We start from the raw sequence: 26,498 nt of genomic DNA on the forward strand, positions 1-26,498 counted from the left end.
GGACGGGGCGGGTCGTGGCCCAGCCGATGGGGTTTGAGATGGGGTTGGGTGTTTTAACCGTCCCAAATGTCCCTTTGGGGGTGACGCAAGGAGCCCAAAGCCAAGAGCTCCCCAGGTCTCCCTGTCCCCCAGCCCCGCTCCTGCTGCCCAGTTTCCCGCTCTGCCGCGGGAATTTCTGTCACCCTGGTGTGGCACCGCCCCCGCCCGTGTCACTGCCCTGCCGGGGACACCGGGGACAGCAGAGCTCTGCCCGGGGGGTGCCGGGCGGGACCAGGCGAGCACGCGGTGTCTGCACATCTGCCCGGGCCCTGCACATCTGCCCGGGCCCTGCACAGCTGCACAGCTCCATCTGCCGAGCTCCCGGCGCCGCGCAGGGCCGGGAATTGCCTCGGGAATGGGGAATGTCCGCTCTGGGGACGCGGCGGGGCCGGGACGTGCCCTGCAGGGCTCGCGCAGCGCGGGCGGCACAGCTGGAGCCCCGCACAGCTGGATCCGCGCACAGCTGGAGCCCCTGCACAGCCCGATCCGCGCACAGCTGGAATCCTCCCACAGCTGGAATCCCACACAGCTGGATCCCCGCACAGCCCGATCCTCCCACAGTTGGAATCCCACACAGCTGGATCCCCGCACAGCCCGATCCTCCCACAGTTGGAATCCCACACAGCTGGATCCCCGCACAGCCCGATCCGCGCACAGCTGGACTCCCACACAGCTGGATCCCCTCACAGCCCGATCCGCACACAGCTGGATCCCGGCAGAGCTGGAACCGCGCACATCTGGAGGCCGATTCCTCTGCCTTTGCTGCCCCAGATGTTTCCCCCACGCCGTTTCCTTTTCAGTTCATTTTAAGCAGAATTCAATATCCTTTCTCAGCTGACGGGCCCGAAGGTGATCAGGACACTCGCCTTGGATTTGAATGACAGACTCCGCTGGAGCTCGGGATTGTGGCCGGGCAGGATTTGCTCCCCTGGGGTTCTTTACACGGCTGCAAATTTTTTACCGAAAGGAGGCGAAAGCTCCGTTCCAGCCGCAGGAATCAAACCCCGAGGGAACGGGCTGGGCAGGTGGATGAACTCCCAGCTCTGGCCCCCCAGGCAGGCACAGGGGGGTGGATCCATCCCCATCCTGAAGCACATTCCAGGGGTCAAACCCCAAATGGGCTCGATGATATTTCGCGGGGCGAAACCGGGGTGTGGCTGCAGCCCCCCAAACCTGCGCGAGGACTCCGCCAGGGTTCCTGAATGGCTTTTTCCCCCAAAAAAAGTGAAGATTAATTAATGATCAATATTCTGGAGCATCCCGGGGCAGCTGCAGCTCGTCCCCATGGGGCGGCGGTGCTGATTACCCTGATTAGTGCCGGCTTATCAGGGGTGGGGTTGGGGTCGGGGCTTGGTCCTGGAGCAGAGCGAGGTGGGATCCCCCGTGGGCTGAGCAGGGATGTTCCTTTGGGATTTGGGCGGCTGCTGGTGGGTGCCTTTTCCTGGATGTGGTTGTGTGTGTGAGGGGGGATTTTTGGGATTGGAGCAGCTCCCAGGGCAGCGTGGGACCCTCCCTTTGTGCCCCGGGGCACAGCCCGGTCTTGTCCAGCTCCGGGGAATCCCTCAGAAGAGGCAGCGCTGGTTCTGGAGGGGTTCAATCCCTCCCGAGTGTCCCCTTGGTGTCCCCGGCACCTCTGGGGACACCCGGCTGCTCCCTGCTCGCCAAAATGCGCGGTTTGGTGGCCCTGGGCAGAGCTGCTGGCGCACGGGGGGTGTCACCTCCCTGTCCCGTGTCCCGCTCGGGTTTGGGGCGTTCCTGGCCCGGCCCCTCTGTGACCGCGGTGACATCCCGCGGCTGTCCTGGGCTCCTCGGGGATTTCAGGGCCGGCACTTTGGGGGCTGCAGGGAATTTTCGGAGCCCGCCCTCCCTCGGGAGGGGGACAGGAGGGGTCGGGGCTGCAGCTGCCATCCCGATCCCGCCGCTTCCCTGGGGAGCTCCCTCCGTGCTGGAATGTGGCTCTTCGCCGTGTGCCCGGGGCACTGAGTGTGTCCATGGGACATTCCCTTTTCCCAGCGCTCCTTTCCAGCTCTCCTCCTCTCCCTCCCGTGGCCCGGCCTGGGGGCTCATTCCCTCCTGTCCTCCGGGCGTGGAAGCGGCTCCGTGTGCCTGGGAAAACCCGGGATTCATGGAGCAGAAGGGAAGGGAGTAATGGAGCTGGGAGCTGCTGATCCAGGAGCGGCTCCAGCCCTGGGATGAGCTGGGGGCTGTTCCCGTGGATTCTCCATTCCTGGGATGAGCTGGGGGCTGTTCCCGTGGATTCTCCATTCCTGGGATGAGCTGGGGGCTGTTCCCGTGGATTCTCCATTCCTGGGATGAGCTGGGGCCGTTCCCGTGGATTCTCCATTCCTGGGATGAGCTGGGGCTGTTCCCGTGGGTTCTCCATTCCTGGGATTCTCTGGATGCTCATGGAATGCTCAGGTTGCCCACAGCCCAGCGTGGGGCTGCCCCCGGAGCGTTTGGGGTGCAGTTTGGGCTCCAGGTGCTGGCATCTGGGATTCCCGATGGTGCCGTTGGGTTTTCGGGACTCGGGGGATGGATTGATCCCCTCTGTGCCCTCCTGAGCTCGTTCCTGGGCGTTCTCCCCTCTCCCAGCCCCATTCCCAGCTCGGGCAGACCCTTTGAGGAAGGAATTCTGTGAACTGGCTCCAGGGAGAGCTCCGAGCCCCTGGAAGGGCCCGAAGGGGCTCCAGGAGAGCTGCACAGGGACTGGGGACAAGGGATGGAGGGACAGGACACAGGGAATGGCTTCGAACTGAAAAAGTGGAGATTTGGGTGGGAGATTGGGCAGGAATTCCTGGCTGGGAGGGTGGGGCGAGGCTGGGATGGAATTCCCAGATTTGCTGTGGCTGCCCCCGGATCCCTGGCAGTGCCCAGGGCCAGGCTGGATGGGGTTTGGAGCTGTCCCTGCCCGTGTCTCCTCTAACCCCGATTTCACAGGGAAAGAGGCAAGCGGCTGAATTTCCCGGGAAAGCCCATCCTGCCGTGCCCGGGCCGGCCCGCAGCTCCGGCCTCTCCCACCTCCTTCCCGGCGGGATCGGCTCAGCGCTGAGCCCATCCCCGGCCGGGTTTAACTCCGGCCCCTTCCGAAGGGCCGCGGGGCGAGATGAACAACCCCCGGCCGCTCTTAATGCCGGGGATTTGCCGGGGCCGAGGATTGGGGTTTTATTTAGCAAATCCCGTGGCTGCGGCGGGGCCGGGCCGGGCTCCTCCGCCGCTGTCACATGGAGCTGAGGCTGACTCTGCCGGGGGATGAGCAATGCGCTCCGTGACTCATTCCCTGCCTTTTTATTTCCTTTTTTTTTTTTTTTTTTTTTTTTTGGAGGTTTTTTTTTCTTTTTTTTTTTTTTTTTTAATCTCCATGCCTTCCTCGCCTCTTGCTGGCAGCTCCCGGCTCGTCTCCTTCGGGAGCTGCCGGAGATTCCCAGCGGCTTTTGGTGGGAATCGTCCTGGTGGGCAGCACTGGGGAGGGGTTTGGATGTCCAATTGAGGGTTCCAGAATTGGGAAGGATCGGGGTTTGGTGGCGGCCGCCCATCCCCAGGGACACGGGAATGCTCCAGCAGGGACCAGGCTCTCCCTATCCCACGGAATTTTTGGGAAGAGCCCGTTCCGGGAGCAGCTTTGTGGGGTTCGTTTTGGGCACACGAAAGGGGAGTTCTGGTCTGGCCCCACGACAGGAGGTGTTTCGCAAGGCTGAGATTTCCCTGGATGGATCCAGGGGTATCCCACGGATCCAGGGAAAGCGGGAGCTGCCTGGGATTCCCAGGTGTGATGGGGAGGCCGCCCAAACCCGGTGTGAGATGGGGAAATTTGGTGGAAAGGACTTTTTTGTAATCCATACCCTCTCTGGCTACAATTTATTCTTATCCCCAGCCTGGCCTGGGAAGGGATTTGCAGGGATATCCTGGCTCTCCTTGGCTGGTGAAGGAATCTCAGCCCTCTGGAGCCGTGGGAAGGGAGCACTGGCTCTGCCCTGGACGGATCCCACTGGATGTGGGGTCACAGATCCCCAGATCTGGGTTTGGAAGGACCTTACAGCTCATCCCATTCCAGCCCTGTCCCCCTTCCCTTGGGATTGCTCCAGACCCTGTCCAGCCTGGCCTGGGACGCTCCCAGGGGTGGGAATTCTGGTGCCATGCAGCTTCTCCGTGATTTTTTTTGGGGGGGTTGGTGTTATTTTGGCGCATCCAGGAGGAATTTGGGCAGTTGGGAAGTTGCCTGTCCGTCACTGGGACATCCTGCCACGCGTGCCAGCCTGGCTCCCGGGGGTGTTTTGGGGTTTGGGGGCAGTGGAACGACATTCCAGGGGTTGTGCTCAGCCTGGGATTACAGCAGGAATTCCCGCGGGCTCTGGGCTGGAATCGGGGCAGGCAGGTCACAGGAGCTCCGTGCAGGGATTAGAGGAACCATCTGTTCCATAATCCCATCCCTGTGGCGTTTCCCACCGGCCGGGATGGGACAGGGCTGTGCTGGACACGGAGACCCCACTGGGGTCCTGTTCCCTCTCTGATTTATCCAGACCCTCGGAGGTGCTCGGCTTTTGGATTAATTTTAAAAAATTTTTAATTTTTAAAATTTTTTTAAATTTAATTTTGTTGCTTGGTGGGTTTTTGGGGGGTTGTTGTTGTTGGATTTTGGGGGTTTTTTTGTTGGTTTGTTTGGTGTTTTTTTTTTTTTTTGCTAGAGAATTCGTATTTTAATAGAGCAAAAAAGAAATCGATTTTCATTCATGAAAAACTGCAAAAAAACCCCTTTTTTTAAAAAAAATGGGAAAAATGCTGTGTGGGCATTGCTCCCGAGCAGGGAGAAATCCTGACAAGCCCGCGGGGATGATCCCAAAGATGCTGATGCAGGGTGAGCGGTGGAAGGGAAGCTTTCCATGCCCGCTCGGCGGTCACGTTGAAAAGCCACATCGGGCAGCGCCGGAACGAGCGGGTCTGTCCCCAAAACGCCACCGCTGTGCCCGGGAGGGGACAGGACGGGCAGGGACAGCCGGTGCCAGTCCCGGCTTTTCCCTGCCCCGTCCGGCCGCGGCGGCGCTTTGGGATGAGGATCCCGGCCGGGGATGCGCTCCGGGAGGAGCCTTGGGGGGGTCGGAGCGGTTTTCCTGCCAGGGGAAAACCGAAACTCTGCCGGATTTGGGGAGCTGGTTACGGCCGATTCTGCCGGGGGCGGTTTGAAATCCCGAATTTCCCTGGCTGAGGCGGGCGGGATGCCGATGGTTTGGGCTGAGCTTCGCCTCGGCCCCGGTGGCAGCTCCGGGAAGGGAGTGAGGGAGCCAAATCCCCCCGGGGGCGCTTCCAGGGGAAAACGGGGCCGGGAATGGCAGAGGAGCGGGACACAGGGCGGGGGGACACAGGGCAGGGTGGCATCGCGGTGGGGACCCAGGGTGACACCGTGGGGGGACACAGGGCAGGGTGGCATCGCGGAGGGGACACCGGGTGACACCGTGGGGGGACACAGGGCAGGGTGGCATCGCGGTGGGGACCCAGGGTGACACCGTGGGGGGACACAGGGCAGGGGGGAATCGCGGTGGGGACACCGGGTGACACCGTGGGGGGACACAGGGCAGGGTGGCATCGCGGTGGGGACCCAGGGTGACACCGTGGGGGGACACAGGGCAGGGTGGCATCGCGGTGGGGACACCGGGTGACACCGTGGGGGGACACAGGGCAGGGTGGCATCGCGGTGGGGACACCGGGTGACACCGTGGGGGGACACAGGGCAGGGTGGCATCGCGGTGGGGACACCGGGTGACACCGTGGGGGGACACAGGGCAGGGTGGCATCGCGGTGGGGACACCGGGTGACACCGTGGGGGGACACAGGGCAGGGTGGCATCGCGGAGGGGACACCGGGTGACATCACGGGGACACAGCCCAGCCCGGCCCCAGCGCTCGCAGCCAGCCCCCCCCCCCCGGCCTCTTTTGTTCCCCGCTCCGTTTTCCCTTCATGCGAGATTAATTCCCGGGCGCTGTTGGAAGCAGTCGGGGAGAAGAAATGTCTTTATTTTTTTTTTTTTTCCTCCCGCATCCTCCTTTCGGGGCTAATTGCTGGCGCCGTGACGTCAGCGATGGATTTGTCCCCGGGATGGCTGCGGGAGAGGCTGCGGGGAGGGCCCGGCTCCATCCCCGCGCTCCGCTGCCTTCTCCAGCCCGGGATTGATCCCTCGAGGGGTTTTTTATTTTTTTTTTTCCGCGATTCCCAGCCCCGCACGCTTCCTAATCTGACAGCGGCCGGGAATTAATCGGGCCGGCCGCAATAGGATTAAGGGAGGGGAAGTGCGTCACGAGGTGCGGACAGGGGGTTCTGGTTTTTGGGGAGGGTGGGGAGAAAGGAGGGAAAAAAAAAAAAAAAAGCGGGGAGGAAAGAAAAAAAAAAAAATTTTAAAAAAGCAAGGAAAAATCTGGGAAATAGGTTGGAGCGTTCCCGGGGGGTGTGTCGGGAGCGAGCGCGCATGTGAGGAGCGCGGGGCGGGAGGCAGCGAGCCCGCCTCGTCCTCCCTTTCTCCGAGCATCCTCCGCGATGCCATCCTGGAGGTGATACAGGCACGGCAGCATCCATGGCCTGCCCGTAGCCGCGGCGTTCCCGCTCCTTCCTCCTCCTCCTCCTCCTCCTCGCCCTCCCCGCCGCCCGGGAAGCGCCGGCGCCGAGCGCTGCGGAGCGGGAACAGCGTTCTCCTGTGGGGTTATTTTTTTTTTTTTTTTTTTGGTTTTTATTTTATTTTTTTTCCAGGCTCCTTGGGAAGTGAGGAATGCAATTCTGCCACCATGATGGAAGGTAGGTGATGAGCCGGGCGCGTTTCTCCCCGCTCGGGAAAAGGAGGAGGCGCCGAGCCCCTGCCTGGGGGGGGGGGCGGTTTGATCCTTTCCTAAATCTAATAATAATAATAATAATGTGAATAATAATAATAATAACAATAATAATTCAATCAGGTCCTCCCCTCCCCCTAATCCCCGGCAATTCGAGGCTCTGCCGGAGCCGGCGGGGTGGTGATATAATATCGAGCCCGTCAGGTTATTTGCAATTCCATCCCCAGCCCTGTGTAGGCAGCTCGGGGCTGTGCGAATTCCCGGTTTTCCACGGAGCTGCCGCTTCCTCCAAACCCGGAGCCGGCTGGATCCGTCGGGATTTGGATCCTGGAATTGGGATTTTTTTTTTTTTTCCCCCTCCCGACGTGCTGCACGGAGGATGGAGCTGGGGGTGTGCGGCCGTCGGTGCTTTTCCCTGGATGGATGAGCATCGTTTCGGTGGGAAAACGAGGGAATTGGAACTCGAGATGATTTTTTTTTTCTTTTCCTTGCCGTGCCGTGGAGATGCAGGTCTGGGGAAGGAGGAGGAAATGTTGGATGGGGGTTTCTTGGCATGGAAAAAAAGGGAATGAGGAGGGAATATGGGCTCCAGGCACAGGATGCTTCGGGGAGCCGTGTCTGATCCTGTGTGGGAAACGCCTCTGGGCACGACAGGAATTTCATCCTCTGTCGTCTGTCTCGGCCGTATGTAAAGCTCTCCATCATAATTTATCCTTTGAATTCCTCCTGGAGCGGGGCGCAGGCCACGGATGTCTCGGATTTAATGATGTTTTAGCAGCATGGATCCTCCAGGGCCGACGAGAGGAAAATATCTTGAATTTTGGGGTGGGGGGTGGATTTCTGGCCCGTTGGTGGCAGCAGCAGCAGCAGGGCCTGGCTTGGTGGAGCCACTTCCAACCCAGGGATCTTCCCGGGATGACAGGCAGAAATCGGGATGTTTCCCGGAGTATCCCTGAATTCTGGGGCCACCCCCTGCCCAGATTCCCCTGGGACCTGTGGAATTTTGGTGGGTTTAAGATATTTCCCTGCCCTGGGGAATTCAGGTGTCGTGTGGGCACGTGGAACGGCCTCTCCCGGGATGGATTCTAGATGCTTGGGCGGGAGGGAAATGAGTTTTGCCGTCCTTTAGACGCCGGGAAAAGCCTTCCCTGCTTTCCCTGGTGCTGATGAGAGTCACAAGCAGAAGAGGTTTTAATTTTAGCCCGTGACATCAAACCCATCCCACGACAGCAGCAGGTCATGGCAGGGAAAATGCCATTAAAAACCCGGCTTCTCCCAAAATTCCAACCTTTGCAGAGGAATCGGCGTGGATAAATTGAAGTTGTCTCGTTGTAGGCCTTGGTTTGAGTTATTGGCTCAGTTTTGAGGCTGCGTGGGGGGAGTAAATTGGGGTTTTGAGGCTGTTTTGGGGGGTTTTTTTGAGGTTTGGTTTTATTCCCTGCGGATTTTGGCCTGGCAGGAGCTTTGGTCATTGTCCAGCCCCACACTGGGGATGGATCCAGGGCTGGAGCACTGGGCTCTGGCAGAGGTGGAATCACCTTCCACGACCCAGTCATGCATGGGGGGGAAAAAAAATAAAAATTAAATACTAATCATAAAAAGGGAATTATTAAACAGCTTGAAACGTTCCCCAAGCGGTTGATGCAAACCTGGGGCAGAGGTTGGGAAATGAGAAATAATTCCTGGAGGCTTTGAGTTTTGAAATAGTTGGAAATTGGTTGGATTTGTGGGAGAGGGGAACTTCAATCCGAGATCCCGCTGAAACCCTGGCCCCTTGCAGGGGTGATTTATTGAATGTTAATAAAATTAATTCGACGGTTTTTAACAAGCCCGGCTTAATTGGAGCCGAAACTTCTAAGGCCGGGCGAAGCACCGAGAGCTCCTCGCAGTGAACACCTTGAAGGGGGTTAATTATTACCGTAATTAATTATTTGAATCGTTCGGGGTGCTGAAGTGTTGGACACGGGGCTGGAAGTGGAGGCAGGGCCTGAGGCCACCCATGGCCAGCAGCATGGAGGTGGCTCAGGGATTCTTTTTGAATCCTTTTCCCTGGGAAAAAAGAGAATTCACCTCGCTGGGAACGGCGCAGGACGAGCGATTTGTGCTGGATACGGATGTTGCCTTCAATACGTGGAATATTTTTTCCTTCTTCTGGGAGAAAGATGTTTATTTTTCACGGATGTCTGAAAATCCCAAAGACACCCCAAGAAAACCTTAAATTTTGGGAGATATTTCCGGAGCCCAATCCCTGCTGGAGGACGCTGGGAGGTGTCCCAGGTGTCTCCAGCAGCGGAAATTCCTCCACCCCCGTGGAGGGGCGGGATGGCGGGACGCAGGAACGTTCTCCGTGGATTTGTTGTTCTTGGCTTCACCGAGCAGGGTTGGGATGGGGATCCAACCCCCCTCCCCAAGGTGTGGGATGAGAGGGATTTGGCCTTTCCCTGGGATTGGGAAACGCTCGGAAACGCCCCGGGCACGTGGTGGGGGTGAACATCCGGGCACGGAACGGGTTTGACTCCTTTTGGGATCCTCTCGTGGATCTCCGGGGCGTTGGGAGGTTTAATGAAGTTCGGGAATCGCTGCTCGGGGAGGAGCTCCGGGATGGTTGGGAAGACGGGAGCACACGTGGTTCCCGTGCCAAAGGTCGTCCCTGCTTTTCCCGGAGGTGCTCCAAAAAAGAGGGAGAAGCTTTCCCAGAGCGGGGATTTCTCCGAACCTCTTCAAGCTGGGAAGTTTTGGTCACTCGGGGAATTCCCATGGGAATGTTGTGCGCAGCCAGGGGTGGTGGGATGAGACGGGATTGAAGGTCCCTCCCAACCCAAACCACTCTGGGATTCTCCGGTCGCATCCAAACTGGGAAAATCTCTCTGGAATCATCTTTTAGTCCTGGTGGTCTCCGTTTTTTGGAATGCTGGGCCCGGAGGGGTCCGTGGCACATCCTGGTTGAAAATCGAGTTTATTTTATTTTCAGGTGGTCTCGCCTCAGTAAATTTCGTTTGGGTGTGCTCGGTGTTGCCTGCAGGAGTCAGCAAGGAAATGATCTGGGGAAATCTGGGATTCGAGGAGGAGAATTTGGGGGTTTGGGATTTGAGAAGGCGAATTTGGGGGTTTCCTTTGAGGAGGCAAATTTGGGGGTTTTCTTGGAGAAAGCCACCGGCAGGTTTGATGGAAAGAGGATAAATTCAGGCATGGATGGAAAACCATCCCGGAAAATTCCCAGAACACGGGATCAGGAGCGGGATTTCCCAGTGTTCGGTCAGAAATCCACGGCTGAGCTCGGATCCAAGGAGAACCAGGGCTTGGTGGGGCACTCCCACCTTTGCCCTCTGAGATGGATTTTTCCAGACCTGCTGGAATTTCCTGCAGAACTGGGAAGGAAACAACTTTTTCAGGATGTCGAAGATTAATTTTTTCCCCCCTCTTTTCCATGCCCAGCCCAGGAAACGCTGGGCCTGATCCAGGGATTTGGCTCCTCTTGTATCCCAGGACGGGCTGAGGGTTGGGGACATCCCACCACTCTCCAGACCAAAGGTGTCCTTTAGGATCTTTGGGATGTTTTTGGGGAGGAATTTTGTGGAAATGAGGGCTTGGAAGTGAAAAGCTTGGAAGAGAAGTGGGAAAAAGCTCTGGAGCTCTCGAGTTTGGGGTTAAAAAAAAAGAAAAAAAAAGGCAAAATCTGGGAAAAAGAAATGTGAGGAAACCTAAAAAAGCTAAAATAAAAATGGCAAAACCTTTAAAAAAAAAGGAAAAACCTGGGAAAAGGAATGTGGCAAAACCTCAAAAAGGAAAAAACGAGGCAAATTCTGGGGGGAAAAAAGGGGCAAAACCCAAAAAAATATGGCAAAACCTAAAAAAAAAAAAAGGCAAAACTCCTTCTTGGGATGAGCCCAGTTTAAACTGTGCCCTTGGGCATGTGCAACTGGTGCCCAAACGCAGGAATCTGGGTTTTCCTGCCAAGGCAGGAATTTCCTGAGTGATTCACCAGCCTCACTCGTGTTTTCAGGTTTTTAGGGAAAAAAAAAATTCCAGGTGAAGTCAGGCGCTGCTCACCTCGAAGCTCCCCCAGCGCGGGGTTTTATCCGTTAAAAATGTGGATTTGGGGGGGAAATCCTGCCCTAAGTGTTGACGCTGAGCCCCCCAGAGCTGTTGGAGGTGTAAAATGGGATTTATCCGGAGTTTGTGGCAGGAATCTCAACCCAATTTTAGCATCAGAGAGGAGGAATATGAGGGAAAATGGGATTTATCCAGAGATTGTGGCAGGAATTCTGTCCTAGTGTTGGGAGGGGAGGAATGGGAAGGAAAAGGATTTATCCAGAGTTTGTAGCAGGAATCCTGACCTAATGTTGGGATTGGAGAGGAGAAATGTGAAGGAAAATGGGATTTATCCAGATTTTATCGTGGGAATCCCAACCCAATGTTGGGAGAGGAGGAATATGAAAGAAAATGGGATTTATCCAAAGATTGTGGCAGGAATCCTGATCTAATGTTGGGAAAGGAGGAACGCGAAGGAGAACAGGATTTTCCCAGAATTTGTGGCAGGAATCCTGATCCAGTGTTGGGATTGAAGGAATACGATGGAAAATGGGATTTTCCCAGAGTTTGTGGCAGGAATCCTGACCCAGTGTTGGGATTGAAGGAATACGACGGAAAATGGGATTTTCCCAGAGTTTGTGGCAGGAATCCTGATCCAGTATTGGGATTGAAGGAATATGACGGAAAACGGGATTTACCTGGAGTTTGTGGCAGGAATCCTGACCCAGTGTTGGGATTGAAGGAATACGACGGAAAATGGGATTTTCCCAGAGTTTGTGGCAGGAATCCTGACCAACGCTGGGATTGGAGAGGAAGAACACAGGGGAAGGCAGAGCTCCTCCCCAGAGCAGTGACCTGGAAGCGCTGGGACGCTCCAAACCTGCCAGCGAGGATCCGTCTGCCCTGGCAGGGAGGGGCTGGCCTTTGCCTCATTCCCATTTTCCCATTTTTTTCCCCTTCCAGCCGATTTTTTTTTAAACTCATTTCTTCCACCCCACGCCGTGCGCGTGATTTTTTTTTTTTTTCCCCCCCCTCCAAATTCGGGAGGAAAAAAAAATCCAACAAAACCCTCCTTGCAGGTGGGTTTTTAGGGCAGGAGCTTTTCCCAGGGGCACAAAGTGTGGCCCTGTTCGCCGTGCCAGCCATTGAGGAGCTCCGCTCTTTGTCTGGGACCGAAAATTCCGTCGCAGGCGGCTGTTCCTGCGCGCTTCCGAAGGGTTTTCTGCTCTGCCTGTGGGAATGAAAGGGGATCGAGGCTGGAAGTGCTTCCAGCTGCCGGGCTTTTGTCCTTAAATCCTCAAAAAATGGATTTATTTTTAGGTTTGATTGAGTTTTAGGTGTTGAGGGGGTTTTAGAAATTTTAATTTTTTTCCTTTTAAATTAAATTTTTCTCCTTTTAAATTTAATTTTTTTTTCCGTTTTAAATGTAAATTTTTTTCTTTTAAATTTAATTTTTTTTCCTTTTGAATGTTGTTTCTTTTTTCCTTTTACATGTTTCTTTTTTCCTTTTTCATGTTTCTTTTTTCCTTTTACATGTTTCTTTTTTCCTTTTTAATGTTGCTCTTTTGGGTTTTTTCCTTTTTAATGTTGGGGGCTTTTTTCCTTTCTAACGTTGTTTTTTCTTTTTAATTTTTCCCTTTTGATTTTTTTTCTCTTTTATTTTTTTTCCATTTTAATAATTTTTTTTTTTTTAAGTTTTTTCAATTTTAATTCCTGGTGCCAGAGCTTTTGGGGCTGTCCCGTAGGAATTCCTGCCCTTCTCCCACAAATGTCTCCTCCCCTGTACAGGGAATTTTGGGAATTCCCAGTTTACTCTGGATTGGTGCTGACCACGATAAGATTGTTCAAAAGCAGATTTTAAAATCCTGTTTTATCTGGGAATTTTTCCTTCCCCAGCCTTGGAAAAGCACTTCTGGAATCGGCACTTCTTAATTTGTGGTTAAATTCTGGTTTTTCTTTTTTTTGCTGTCGTTCGTGTTTAATTTCTTTTTTAGGCGATGTATTGAGGGAAAAAAAAACCAATCCTGAAATTCTCCACCTACAAATGGTCAGGAACTTCAAACCTCAAGCTGGGAATAACTGGTGGAAAATTGCAGGAATTTTGGGATAAGTTGGAGCAGGAAGGACGAGGTTTCCCAGCCTGCCCTTGCTTCAGGTGCATCCAGGATTTCCAGCAGCCCCACAAATATATAAAATAAATTTATAAAATGATAGATCGCGTTGGATTTATGGGAATCGTTGAAGGTGCACCTTGTTATTAGAGTTAATATCAATAATTAATAATAGTCATAAAATCCTGGAATGGCTTGGCTTGGAAACACCTTCAAGCTCATCCCATTCCAGTCCCGCCAGGTCAGGGACAATTCCCAATATCCCAGGTTATTCCAAGCCCTGTCCAGCCTGGCCTGGGACCCTTAAACAGCTTTGAATTAATTAATATATCACCATTAATACGATTAATAAAATTATAAAATACCATAAAATCCAATATATATAATGTACAAAATACAATAATAGGAAATAAAAATATAGGATATATATAAAATATTCTATATAATTAATACAATAATTTAATTGATATGATTGATACAATTTACACTGCACAATTAATTAATCAAAACGTCGTTAATGCGTGGTGCTCACCTGGCCGCTCTCACCTGCAGCTCTGCGGGGAGAGGACGGGCAAACTCAGCTCAGAAACTGAACCTTGCTTTAGGCCAGGCCTGCCGCTCTTCGTTTTAATCCCAGACTTAATCCCTGCTGGAAAATCCGGGTTCTCCTCGGGCGGCAGGAGCTGGACGGCTCCGAGGAATTCCGGGGAAGGCTTTGGATGTTTCCTGTTGGGTGCGAATCCTGATTTTTTTCACCTGGAAATGAGAATATTGCGGAGGAGGTTCGGGCGATCGCGTTGCTTTGCCTTTGTTGGGACAGCCCGGGTGTTCCCTTTCCCACCCGGAAAACTGGGAATGGGAATTCCTGGAGCGGCCTTCACCGGGGGGTGAAGGGGAAGATGGTTCAGGCAAGGGTTTGAGGTGAGGTTTAGCAAATCTTGACGTTGCACAGCCCCGAAATCGGCGGTTTTCCCCTAAATACTGTCAGAGCCGTCGGTGGGAGTGGGTGGAGGGGACGGATTTTGGGGAGACTCCTTGGAGGGCTGGGGCAGATGGAACGGCAAAGCCTCGAGGAGCAAAAAACAAACATTCCAGTGGGATTTTCTTTGTTGTTTTTGGGGGGTTTTTTGGGGGTTTTGTTTTGAGGGAAGGATACCAACAGGAGGGTTTGATATATCATAACATATTTTCAAATTGATATTTGTGTGTGTGCTGGTTTTCCCTCCGAGAACTGGGAGCTCTGTCCCCTCCCTTGATCCCCCCAAAACTCCGGAATTTTCCTAAAAATCCCTCTCTGGGTGTGATTTGGGAGCCCGTCCTGGGTTTTGGGAAGCTTTGGGAGCGCATCCGGCCTTGCTGTGGCTGTGCCAGGCAGGGATGAAAGGCACAGCTGTGCCCGGGCTCAATTCCCCGGGAGTGCTGGAGGGGGGATTGTGTCCCCCGGGAATCCTGGAGGGGGGATTGTCCCCCGGGATTGTCCCCCCGGCCCTGGGGATTGTCCCCCGGGATTGTCCCCCCGGCCCTGGGGATTGTCCCCCGGGATTGTCCCCTGGCCCTCGGTCCCTGCTCGCCCGGGGGTCTCTGGGCTGAGGCTCCAAATCCAATCTCAGGGCAAAGGTGGGGGCTGAGAAATTCCCGAGGAGCCTCCGAGCAGGGATTTGTGTCCGTCTGCTGCTGGATATTCCTGAAATCCTGCAGGGATTGCTGGGATTTCATTGGGATGCATCCTGCTGGTGCTGGAATTCTGAAATCTCCCTGAAATCCTGCAGGGATTGCCGGGATTTCGTTGGGATGCATCCTGCCGGTGCTGGAATTCTGAAATCTCCCTGAAATCCTGCAGGGATTGCCGGGATTTCATTGGGATGCATCCTGCCGGTGCTGGAATTCTGAAATCTCCCTGAAATCCTGCAGGGATTGCCGGGATTTCGTTGGGATGCATCCTGCCGGTGCTGGAATTCTGAAATGTCCCTGAAATCCTGCAGGGATTGCCGGGATTTCGTTGGGATGCATCCTGCCGGTGCTGGAATTTTGAAATGTTCCTGAAATCCTGCAGGGATTGCCGGGATTTCATTGGGATGCATCCTGCTGGTGCTGGAATTCTGAATTCTCCCTGAAATCCTGCAGGGATTGCCGGGATTTCGTTGGGATGCATCCTGCCGGTGCTGGAATTCTGAAATCTCCCTGAAATCCTGCAGGAATTGCCAGAATTTCGTTGGGATGCATCCTGCCGGTGCTGCCCTGGGTTTTAAGGAGAGTTTTTCTCTTTGCTTTGGGCTCAGGCCTTGCCCTGCGCCGTTTATTCCATTTAAATGTGGAATATCAGGAATTTCTGCGGTTTGGGGTTGGGTATTTTTGTGCTATTCCCACAAATATCCCGGGAATATTCTGCAGCTGGGATCTCGTCCCTGGTACACCTGAATTATCTGAGCTGAGCTCTGCCCGCAGAGCGATCGGGGGGTTTTTATATCTGTGTTGAATGCCAGGGAGGTTTAGGTTGGATTTTTGGGAATATTTCCTCACGGAGACGGTTTTCCTGGGGGATTTACCAGCCCGGTGGATGTGGCATTTGTGGGACATGGGACAGCGGTGGCCTTGGCAGCGCTGGGAATGGTTGGATTTGATCCTGGGGGGCTTTTCCAGCCTAAAAATTCCATGATTCCAAACCTGCCCTCACTGTGCCCGGAGCAGGATTTCACCCCGGGGCTCTGGCACTCTCCAATGCCGTGAATATCTGGGGAGCTGGCAAAGGGAGGAAGGTCTTGGGAGGCCAAATCCCGCTGGGAATGTGGGGCTGGATCCTGCTCTGGGCCAGCGGGGACAGAGCCCCACAGTTGGGGTGGCCCCAGAACCTCCTGGGATTCCTTCCCTCCCGGAATGGGAGTTGGGAGAGAGGGGTTGGCTGTGGATTCAGCCCCCTTGGGCAGAGTCCAGCTCACCAGAGCCTGAATTCAGGGCTGGAATGGGGCTGGGTTTGGGATCAGCCGCGGGATTTCGGGTCACCTCTGTCGCCTGGAGGGAAATCCTTCATTCCCACATTCCCATTCCTGGACTGACCCTGTTACTCCCTCAGTGCCTTTCTACTGGAATTTCTGATCGGGACCAAACCCTTCGTTCAGCATTTATCTGTGGGGTTTTTTTTAGCGAAACCCAAGCCCACGGTTGTTGTTGCTCGCTTTGATTTTCGAGGATTTCCTTTCCTCGGGGCCACAGGCAAAACGCCAGCAATGTCCTGCTCTGGCCGAGCGTGATGGAATAGCCCTTTTCCCTCTTTTTTTTTTTTTTTTTTTAGGTTTTCCGACAGGGAGGAGCTGTTGTAAGCCTGGGGAGGGTTATAGTCATAAAATCATGGAATTATTCCATTGGAAGGGACCTTAAAGCTCATCCCATGGACAGGGACACCTCCCACTGTGCCAGGCTGCTCCAACCTGGCCTTGGGCACTGCCAGGGATCCAGGGGCAGCCACAGCAAATCTGGGAATTCCAGCCCAGCCCCTCCCCACCCTCCCAGGGGTGGATTCCTTCCCAATATCCTATTTGGGATATTGGGAAGTGGCAGTGGGAAGTCATTCCCTGTCCCTCCATCCCTTGTCCCCAGTCCCTGTGCAGCTCTCCTGGAGCCCCTTCAGGCCCTGCCAGGGGCTCGGAGCTCTCCCTGGAGCTTCTCCTCTCCAGGTGGACATTCCCAACTTCCCAGGCGCTGGATTTGTGGCTGGATCCCGGCGGATTTGTGCCCCAGGCCCTCCCAGGGCAGTGCAGGACCAGCCTCAGGGTGCTGCCGCTCCGGGATCTCCTCCCTGGAACGGGATCTGGGATTAGACTTGGAAATGAGGGAAGCTGAAATATTAATGCCGCGTCGGAGGGCTCAGGTTATCCCTGAGCCGCTCCCGAGCTCTGCTGCAGAGCAGGGACAGGGGAAGCCTTTGGAATGTTAGGAAAGGCATTAATTAACTTAATTACCTGGGGGGGGGGGGGGAAAATTGGACAAAACGAAAAGCAACAGCGGCTGCAGCAAGGTGGTGAGCGGGGGCTGGGCTTTTGTGCCGCGGAGGGTGAAGTCGTTGAGAATTTTGGGTGTTCAGAGGACCAAAAGTGCCCGTTTTTACACCAAAATGGGGTTGGCGGTGTCCGAGGAGCGGGGGAATGTTCTGCAGAGACCCCGCAGTCGGGATGTGGATTTAAGGCCTTGCAATGGAATTTTCTGGGTGATTTTTTTTTTTTCCCCCCCCTCTGGGAATGCGCGGGAGCTTTGCCCTGCTGTGCTCAGCACGGGCAGGGCTGTTCTTCCTTTGGGTTCCCACGTCCCCGGGGCTCGCCCAAGGAAAATCCGGGAGGAACGTGCAGCTTGTCGTGTGGTGGGCAAAGCAAAGGCTGCTCAAATCCAGCTCTGAAAAATCCCCCCCGTGGCCCCCCCAAACCCAAAGAGAAATCAAACCCCCGAGGGATTATTTCATTTTCCCCCTGCTCTTCCTCCTTCCCCTGCTCTCGTGTCCGCCACAGCCACGCATAGATTTCACCTTTGTGCGCAGGTGAAGCAGAATTCATTCCAAGCATTTATTTTTTTTTAACTTTGATCGTCACAATACTCTGGTTTTACCTCTCGGAGAGGGGGTTTCCTTAGGAGATCCGTGCTCCCAAGTGAATTTTTCCTCAATATTTGGGGGGGCTGGAGGCAGCAGCTGCTCCCTGGGGGTGGAGGGTGGAGGACGGGGTCGGTTTGCTCCTCGAATTAAGATTCCTGGCGCAGAAAATGATGTTGGTCCTTTTTCAGAATGAAGCAGAGGAAGTTTCTCAGTGTTCAATAGTAAATTGTGGCTCTCGGGTGGAATTGTTACGGATAGCAGGGAAAAAAAAAAAGGGGGGGATTTTGGAGGTGGATGATGCCCTGGATTTGGAATTTTTTGTGTGTGTGTTTGAAGTGAGATGAACCAACACCGGGGTTGGTTCAGCCTGGGTTTGTCCTGGCAGCCCTGGGATCTCCAGCCCGGAGAATTCCGCGTGGAATTTCTGTGCTTGAAGGCTGTGATCTTTTTTTTTTTTTTTTAAAAAAAAGGATTTGGTTACTTTTTATAAAGCTGAGTCTTGCCAGGACAGCCCTTAGGGTGCTTCAGCCTTAAAACCACCCGAGAGGCGACTTGAGGAGCAGAGGGTGCAAATCCCAACCCTCAGCTCGGAGCCTGCACCTCCGGACGGGGAATTCTCCTGCGGCAGCAGCGGAGCTCCCGGGAAATCCCAATGCTGGGAAACCCCAGGCCTGTCCCCGTCCGAGCTGCGTCCCTTTGTGGGGTCCCCTGGGGTGAGCGGGATCTGCTCCCAGCACCCCTCCCCAAAGGCAGAGCTCCTCTTTGTTCCCCCTTTCCCGGAGATCCCTGTTTTCCCCCTCAGTCCAGGCAGATGGAACTCTTACGTAACCGAGCTGCTGAACAAATTTCAGATTTCTGCTTCAGAGGAGACCGGACAACAGCTCAGTCCTGGGGGGGTTTCTGCCCTGCTTGTTTGGAGGATGAGGATTTTCCAGCGGGGAGATTATTTGGGAATATTCCTCCGCTATTTAAGGACTCGCCTGAGCCTTGGTGGGGATAGGGAAAAGGATGGATTTGGGAAAGCAGAGCCATCCCATCCAGGAATGGGGTGGGATGGATGAGCCTGTGGGGTTCGGCTGGTTTGATGGAATTTATGGATCCCACAGGCTGGAAAACCCGGGATAGGGGAAGCTGTGCCTGCCTGTGGGGAGCAGGAAAAGCTTTAAGATCCCCCAAATCATCCTGGAACTGAGGAAAAAGAGGGGAAAGCTTGGAGAAACCCGCTCTGCTCCATCTGATTTCCAAGGGTTGTGGTGGTGGCTGCTGCTCCTGGGGGCTCTGGAATTCCAGGACTTCCCAGCTGGCTCCAGAATCCTCCTGGTGCCGGGCACTGTGCAGATAAAAACCAGTGCTGAGCACAGCCAAGCTCAGGGTTTAAACTGGGGTTTAACGCCCAGGAGGGTTTTTCCTCCTTTCATCAGTGCCCACAAACTGCAGGGAAAAGGAGGGAGTCATTAGGACAGAAATAGTGGGAATATTAACTGGGAAATGTTAATTGTGGAACAAATAACTGGGAGATGTTAATTGTGGAACAAAAAATAACTGGGAAATGTTAATTGTGGAACAAATATTAACTGGGAAATGTTAATTGTGGAACAAATATTAACTGGGAAATGTTAATTGTGGAACAAATATTAAGTGGGAAATGTTAATTGTGGAACAAATAATAACTGGGAAATGTTAATTGTGGAACAAATAATAACTGGGAAATGTTAATTGTGGAACAAAAAATAACTGGGAAACAAATAATAACTGGGGAATAATAGCTGGGAAGTAATAACTCTGAAACAAATATTGAGTGGGAAATACTAACTGGGAAATATTAGCTGTGAAACAATTAACTGGGAAATGATAACTGAAATAAATACCGAGTGGGAAATAACAGCTGGGAAACAAATATTAACTGGGAAATAATAGCTGGGAAATAAGTATTGACTGGGAAACAATGAGCTGGGAAATATTAGCTGTGAAATAAATATTAGGTGAGAAATATTAACTGTGGAACAAATATGAAGTGAGAAATATTAACTGGGAAGTATTAACTGGGAAACAAATATTGACCGGGGCATATTGACTGGGAAATATTGACTGGGAAACAAATATTGACTGGGAAATATTGATTGGGAAATATTAACTGCGAAACAAGTGTTAAGTGAGAAATAATAACCGTGGAACAAATATTGAGCGTGGAATGCGAAGTGGGAAACAACTGAGTCCCACACACCGAGGGGGGAGTTAACCAGTGTTAAATGAACAAATAAATGGCAGGAACAGATGTCCATCCACACAATTCTGGGATTCTGTGATCCTCTGGCTCCTCCCTTTTCCCACCTCATCTCTGGATTGCAGCCGGCGAGGGAGCGAGGAGCCTTGGGGAGGATTTATTTGAGGGCTTATATTAATATATTAATATCTTGCCTTTGTGTCCCTCTTCGCCCTCAGGATTGAAAAAACGTACCAGGAAGGCCTTTGGCATACGGAAGAAAGAAAAGGACACTGATTCCACGTAAGTCGACCCGGGCTCACGAGATGTTCGTGTGGCTTGCAGCAGGCGGGAGCTGCTCCCCTGTGCCAGCCCGGGCAGGAATTTGGGGCATCCCTGGCCGTTGTTGTTTTCTTTGGGATGAAGTTTGGAGCAGCAAACGCATCCCGGGGGAGGCTGAGGGAGCTGGGGAAGGGTCTGGAGCCCTGGAGAGGCAGAGGGAGCTGGGAAAGGGGCTGAGCCTGGAGAAATGGGGATCAGGGGGGACCTGGTGGCTCTGCACAACTCCCTGCCAGGAGGGGACAGCCGGGGGGGATTTGGGATCTGCTCCCAGGGAACAGGGACAGGAGGAGAGGGAACGGCCTCAGGCTGGGCCAGAGGAGGTTTAGATTGGAGATGTGGGAATATTCCTTCCTGGAAAGGGTTGTCCAACCTCGGCACAGGTGGAGTCCCCACCCCCGGAGGGGTTTAAAAGCCCCGTGGATGTGGCACTTGGGGACACGAGGTGGCCTTGGCAGGGCTGGGGATGGTTGGATTTGGTGATCTCAGAGGGATTTTTCCAACCCAAACAATTCCCTGGTTCTCAGCCACCGCTGCTGGGGCTTTGGGGTGGCTGTCGCCAGGTGCTGTGGCAGAGGAGCCTGTGCCACCACGCCCTGGGGACAGCAGGGGACAGGCAGCAGGGAGTCCCCTCCTGCAGCTCTGCCGGGGTGTTCTGTGTCTGTCGGCAGAAACTCTGAGGGTTTGCCTTTTATTCCATTTGGATTTGCTTCCCGGAGCTATTTTATGTCCTGGTGGGAATTGTCTGGAGGCTTCCCATCCCAGGCCTGCCCAGGTGGCCCTGGTGGCACTGCCATCCCTGTTTGGAGCTGTCCCATGGCCTGCCCAGGTGACCCTGGTGGCACTGCCATCTCTGCCAGGCTTTTCCTGCTGCAAAGAGGGGACACGTGGAGCACAGCCCAAAAGAGGGATGTGCATCCCCGAGGTGACATCCTGCTGTCCCCAGGGATGGTGGCATCCATCCACCGAGCTGTGGGACAGCCGGGAGCTCCAGCTGGGTGTGAGTTCATCCATCATTTATCCGGGAATGAGGCTCCTTTGCATCTCCTCCTGCTGGAAACCCGCTGGAGCCGCGGCTGGGCGCTGCCTTTATCCAGCGCTGAGATTTCCGTGGCTCCGCTCCCGCCCTTCCCGGCAGGTTGGGAACAGGCTGGCGGGGCCGGGAGGGATCCCGGGGGGCCGGGGAGGTCGCAGAGAGGCCGGCCCGGAGGACGCTGCAATTAGCAGCAGCAGCAGTGATTAGCACGGCGGGGTCACGGCGCGGTCGCGCCCCCGAGGGCTTTGGGCGCTCTCCAAATCCCCGGCGGCTGCGGGGAGGGAGAAGGGAGGGATGGAGAAGGGAGAGAAGGGATGGAGCCGGGAGAAGGGAAGGATTGGAGCCGGAGAAAGGACGGGAGGGATGGAGCCGGGAGAAGAGAGGGAGGGAGGGATGCGTGGAGCCGGGAGAAGGAAAGGATGGAGCTGGGAGAAGGAGGGAGGCAGGGATGAAAGGAGGGAGGGAGGCCGGGAGAAGAGAAGGGATGGAGGGAGTGATGGAGCCGGGAGAAAAAAAAGGGATGGGGGAGAAGGGAGAAGGAAAGGCATGGAGCCAGGAGAAGGAAAGGGATGGAGCCTGGATAAGGGAGAAGGAAAGGGATGGAGCCGGGAGAAGGAAAGGGATGGAGCCTGGATAAGGGAGAAGGAAAGGATGGAGGCGGGAGAAGGGAGGGATGGAGTCGGGAGAAAGGGAGGGATGAAGGGAGTGATGGAGCCGGGTTAAGGGAGAAGGAAAGGATGGAGACGGGAGAAAGGTGGGAGGGATGGAGCCAGGAGAAGGGTGGGATGGTGGCATCTGCCACCCCCTGCGGCCACCCCCGGCCGTGGCAGGGCCACCACAGCCCCTGGACACCGCTCTGGGGTCCCTGGAGCTGCTGATGGGTCTGGGATGGTTCCGCTGGAGCTGCTGCTCTTCCCCCACCTGGGAGGGGTCTCCACAGCAATTCCAGCTGGGATGGGAGCAGGGGGGACAATCCCCTGTGCTGGGGATCACGCACTGAGGAGGCAACGTAAAAGCAGAAGGGATTTTTGCCACTTCCAAAGGATTTCAGAGACTTCCGTGCAAAGAGGGGGAGTCTAAATAGCAGAGGTGGGACGCAAGCGTGGCTTAGTTGGAAAACTCGAAGGGAAAATCTTTAAAGGGATCAAACACTGGAGGATGTGACAGCAAGGAGCTCGCAGCAGGGTTTCCGTGGTGCCCCGAGTCAGGTGTGAGCTGGTGGCGCATCCCCGGCGCTGCAGGGAGCTCGGGAGGTGGAGGAGCCCGCCTGGATTCCACGGACCTTGGCATTCCCGAAATCCCTGGGCGGTGGCTGCAGAGCTGCCGTGAGCCAGCCCGCATCCCAAATCCCATAAGGAGCTGGGGATTAGGGTCGCTGGGGAGCCTCAGCGGTTTCCCCGTTCGTTCAGCAGGGAAACGTCTGTGCTCCTGGCAGAGCGAAAGCCTGGAAATTCCTCCAGACGGGATTTTTGTCACCTGCCAAAGGAGGGACGCGGGGCAGGGCTGCGGGAGGGGTGCAGGAGCCAGCGGGGACACTGCCAGCCCCAGCCGCAGGAGCACTTCATTGACCGATAAACCGAAAATTTATCAGCTGATAACGTGAGGGGAAAAAAAAAAAATCTGTGCCCTCGCGTGGGTTCCACGAGGAGCAGGTAACTCAGATGTGCCGGCAGCGTCGCAATCCCAATTTTCGCAGCCGTGAATTCGTTTAAAAGCACAATTTCGGCGAGTTAATTGGGTGAGGTTTGGGCACTAACCCAGCTCCTTCTTGTGTTCTTTGCAGAGGGTCGCCAGACAGGGACGGCATCGTGAGTATTGCCCAGCCCTCTGCTCCCCCCGTGCCGCCTCCCCTTCCACCCCCACCAGCACCTGGGAACAGTTTTCTGCTTAATATAGAAAATAAAAGTAAAAAACCAAAATCCGTGTTAAAAAATGGCAAACTCCAGGTTTCCTATAAAAACACCAACAGAGGGAGCGCCAGGGGCAGAGGGAAGCAGGTGTCCTGCCAAAGCCCAGCTCCTCATCCTCGCTTCTACCCCAGTTCTGCTAATTGGCTTGGGCCAGATTTGCTGCCTGAGGAGTTCGGGGGAAATTGCCAGAGCAGCTGTTTCCTACCTCTATCTTTATTTTCTATGTTAACCTGAAAACAAGGTGGCGTTTGTGGTTCCTTTTTGTTTTAGGGGTTGTTTTTTTGTTTGTTTTTAATTCTTGCTGCTTGTAATTCCTGGTGTTAGGCTGAGATATCCCTGCCGGAGCTGGGTTAGAGGTGGGGCCTTGTCTCATTTAGTCTTTGGTATCAAAAATGTGCTGGGTTCAGACTGGGCTTTACTTCTTCAGCAAATCCAGATTTTAGAATTTCGCCTCAAAACTAAGCTGAGCCCCTGGTGAGGCTCAGCAGGGAGAGCAGTGCTGGGGTATCTCTTAAAAAGAAAAAAAAATTTGGGGGGGGCCAAGCTGCTCCTTGCAAGAAATATTTTTGTTTTCCCCCCAATCTGACCCAAAATCTGGGCTTTGGGCCCTCCCTGTGGTTTTAAGCTGCTTGTTAGGAAATAGAGATTTCAGCAGGGCTCTATTCAGCAGAAATAAATTAATAAACAGCAGATTGAGGTGGATAAATTAATAAGTAACAGGTTCAGGCTGGATATATTAATAAATAGCAGATTGAGGTGGATAAATTAATAAATAGCAGGTTTAGGCTGGATATATTAATAAATAGCAGATTTAGGTAGATATATTAATAAATGGCAGGTTTAGGCTGGATAAATTAATAAATGGCAGGTTGAGGTGGATAAATTAATAAATGGCAGGTTTAGGCTGGATAAATTAATAAATAGCAGGTTTAGGCTGGATATACCAATAAATAGCAGATTTAGGTAGATATATTAATAAATGGTGGGTTTAGGTTGGATAAATTAATAAATGGCAGGTTGAGGTGGATACATTAATAAGTTGTAGGTTTAGGCTGGATAAATTAATAAATGGCAGGTTTAGGTTGGATAAATTAATAAATACTAGGTTTAGGATGGATTTCAGGAGGGATTTCTCCGCACAAAGGGGGGTCAGGGAGGTTTGGAGTCCCCATCCCTGGAGGTGTCCAGGGGACACCTGGATGTGGCACTTGGTGACAAGGTGAGGACAGCTCAGACTGGATGATCCTGGAGGATTGTTCCAGCTTTAATTCCCTGAATACCCCGGGAACATCCCCAGGCTGTTCCCTCTCCCAGCAGCAATCCCCCGGGCAGCTTCTCCTCGCCAGGTGTGGGCAGGGGGGCCTCAGGTGTGCTCTCCAAGGACGCAGAAATGCGATTTTTTTTTTTTAATGGAATAAAATGAAGCTGCTGAGGGTGTTTGAGGCAGAGGGATTGGAGACATTTATATAATATTTCATCCTCCAGACCCTTTTCCACAGAAGTTTTTGCAGCCGCTGGAGGGGCCAGGAGGCAAATCCTGACTGCTGAATAGAGCCCGGAGGGAAAAATCCACCTTTAATAATCCCGGTGGAGCCACAGCTGAACCTTCCTCTCCTGACGAATCCCTGTTCCCTAGCTGCTAAAACTTAGTTTTAAAAAGAAAAACAAAACAAAACGACCAAGGAGCAGGTTTTTTAACCCTTTTTCTGCCACCCCCACCCCTTGCAGCAGCCCAGCCCTCATCCCAATGATCCAAGTTCCAATAGCAAAGCCGAGGGCACGCGGGAAGGAGGAAATAAAAACGGGGTAAGGAAAACTGAGCTGGGCTCCCAGCTCCCACAGGGCTCTGGAAAACAGGGAGTCGCCCTTGGTTTGGAATCCAGAGCGGAGGAAAAACCCCCTGGGGTCAGCCAGGCTGATGGAAATGGGGATAAACACACATGGATGGGGGGGAAAAGCAGGAATCCCGTGGGCCAGCACCCAGAATTCCCACCGAACAGGATCCAGAGGAGGTTTTCTCACAGCTGAGCTTCCAGGGAAGCTGCTCCATCCTTGGGCGGTGTGAGGGGCTGGATCAGGGTCTCCTGGCAGGGAGCTGGGACAGGAATGTTCCCTCTGGGAGCTCAAGGTTGCTGCGTTATCCCATTTGGCAGCCCCAAATTACGGTGCCCGTGGGACTTTGGATGGGTTTGGGTGCCCAGAGCCAACCAGGAAAGGCTTCCTGAGGTTCCAGAGGAGGCCTGGAGCCTCTCCCAAATGGAATTCCCTCGATCCCAAGCAGCAGTTCCTCTGTGTGTTGGTGTTTCATGGCACGGACTCATCCCAGACCCTTCCCAAACTCACGACACCTGGCATGTGGGATAATGGGATCGGAATCCTTCCTTTGGGATTGCCCTTGCTTGGGGAAGGGGGTTCTCTCCCGGGATAAGTTTCCCTGCTCCACTGGAATTGGGATCTTCCACTGCTGCCAGCCCTTCCCGAGGGCTGGAACATCCCAGCGCAGCCATTTCCCCATTTTCCCTGAGGAATGTTGGATGTCCACCTAAAGAATATCCAAAAAAAAAAATAAAAAAACAAAAAAACAAACCCTCATCCTTTCATCTCTGTGGGATGGGAGAATTCCAGAGATGGGGAATGCTGTTGGATTTCTGATGTGGGTGTGGGATCCCGCTCTGGGATGTGCTGTGTTCCTGCTTCCTCCGTTTAAACCACGGGAATTTTCCTTTCCAGAAGAAAACCAATGGAGCCCCCAATGGATTTTATGCAGAGATCGACTGGGACAGATACGTGAGTGTCCCCTGGAGCTTCCCTGCATCCCGTGGGGATCCCAGGCTCTTCCCACGCTCATTTTGGGCTTTTGGGGTGGAATCAGCTCTGTCCAGACACCAATTCCACACCTCGGCCAGAATTCCCAGGAACGAGGTGGCTCTGGAGAGCTCTGTCCTGGCCTGGGGGAGGTTTATCCAGGGAAAACTGAGTCCTAAACAAGGATTCAAGCCTTTCCTTCTGCAAAATTGATGGCGGAGTTTGAGGTGCCCTTTGCTCTGTGCGGCCCCAGGGGAGGGAAGAGCTGCTCCAGCTTTCCAGGAATTAACATTCCTAATTTTTCTGGATTTTTTTTTTCCCCTATCCAGAACTCACCTGAGCTGGATGAGGAGGGATACAGCATCCGACCCGAGGAACCAGGATATATCCTTTGGGTTTGGCTTTGCCTCTTGGGTTATAACCTGGAACAGGAGCTGGGCTTCCCAGGCAGGCCACTGGCTCTTTTTATTTCATTTTTATTATTATTAATTATTATTATTATTCATTTCCCATTTTGATTTGGAGCCGGCACTCCCCAGGTGAAGCTGAATTCCCCAGGGAATTACCGGAGGCATTGGGATTGTCTTTGATTCACTGCTGTGAAATGAGGACTGGGGGGAACATCCCACGGGATG

At 53.8% G+C, this 26,498-nt stretch overlaps 1 protein-coding gene across 1 annotated transcript in view; it reads left to right on the forward strand.

The window, feature by feature from the left end:
* The first annotated feature begins 1,400 nt into the window (after positions 1-1,400).
* SGIP1 (SH3GL interacting endocytic adaptor 1) overlaps positions 1,401-26,498 on the forward strand; it is a 62,098-nt gene continuing 37,000 nt past the window's right edge. The window contains exons 1-7 of the mRNA XM_066193000.1: positions 1,401-1,466; positions 6,772-6,816; positions 20,013-20,076; positions 22,932-22,956; positions 24,787-24,864; positions 25,789-25,845; positions 26,193-26,247. Of these exons, the coding sequence (XP_066049097.1) occupies positions 6,807-6,816; positions 20,013-20,076; positions 22,932-22,956; positions 24,787-24,864; positions 25,789-25,845; positions 26,193-26,247 (289 nt within the window). The 5' untranslated portion in view covers positions 1,401-1,466; positions 6,772-6,806. The remainder of the gene's footprint in view (positions 1,467-6,771; positions 6,817-20,012; positions 20,077-22,931; positions 22,957-24,786; positions 24,865-25,788; positions 25,846-26,192; positions 26,248-26,498) is intronic.

This window comes from Chamaea fasciata, unplaced genomic scaffold (genome assembly GCF_029207755.1).
Source record: "Chamaea fasciata isolate MVZ Bird 193981 ecotype frontalis unplaced genomic scaffold, bChaFas1.0.hap1 SCAF_10, whole genome shotgun sequence".
Lineage (NCBI taxonomy): Eukaryota > Metazoa > Chordata > Aves > Passeriformes > Sylviidae > Chamaea > Chamaea fasciata.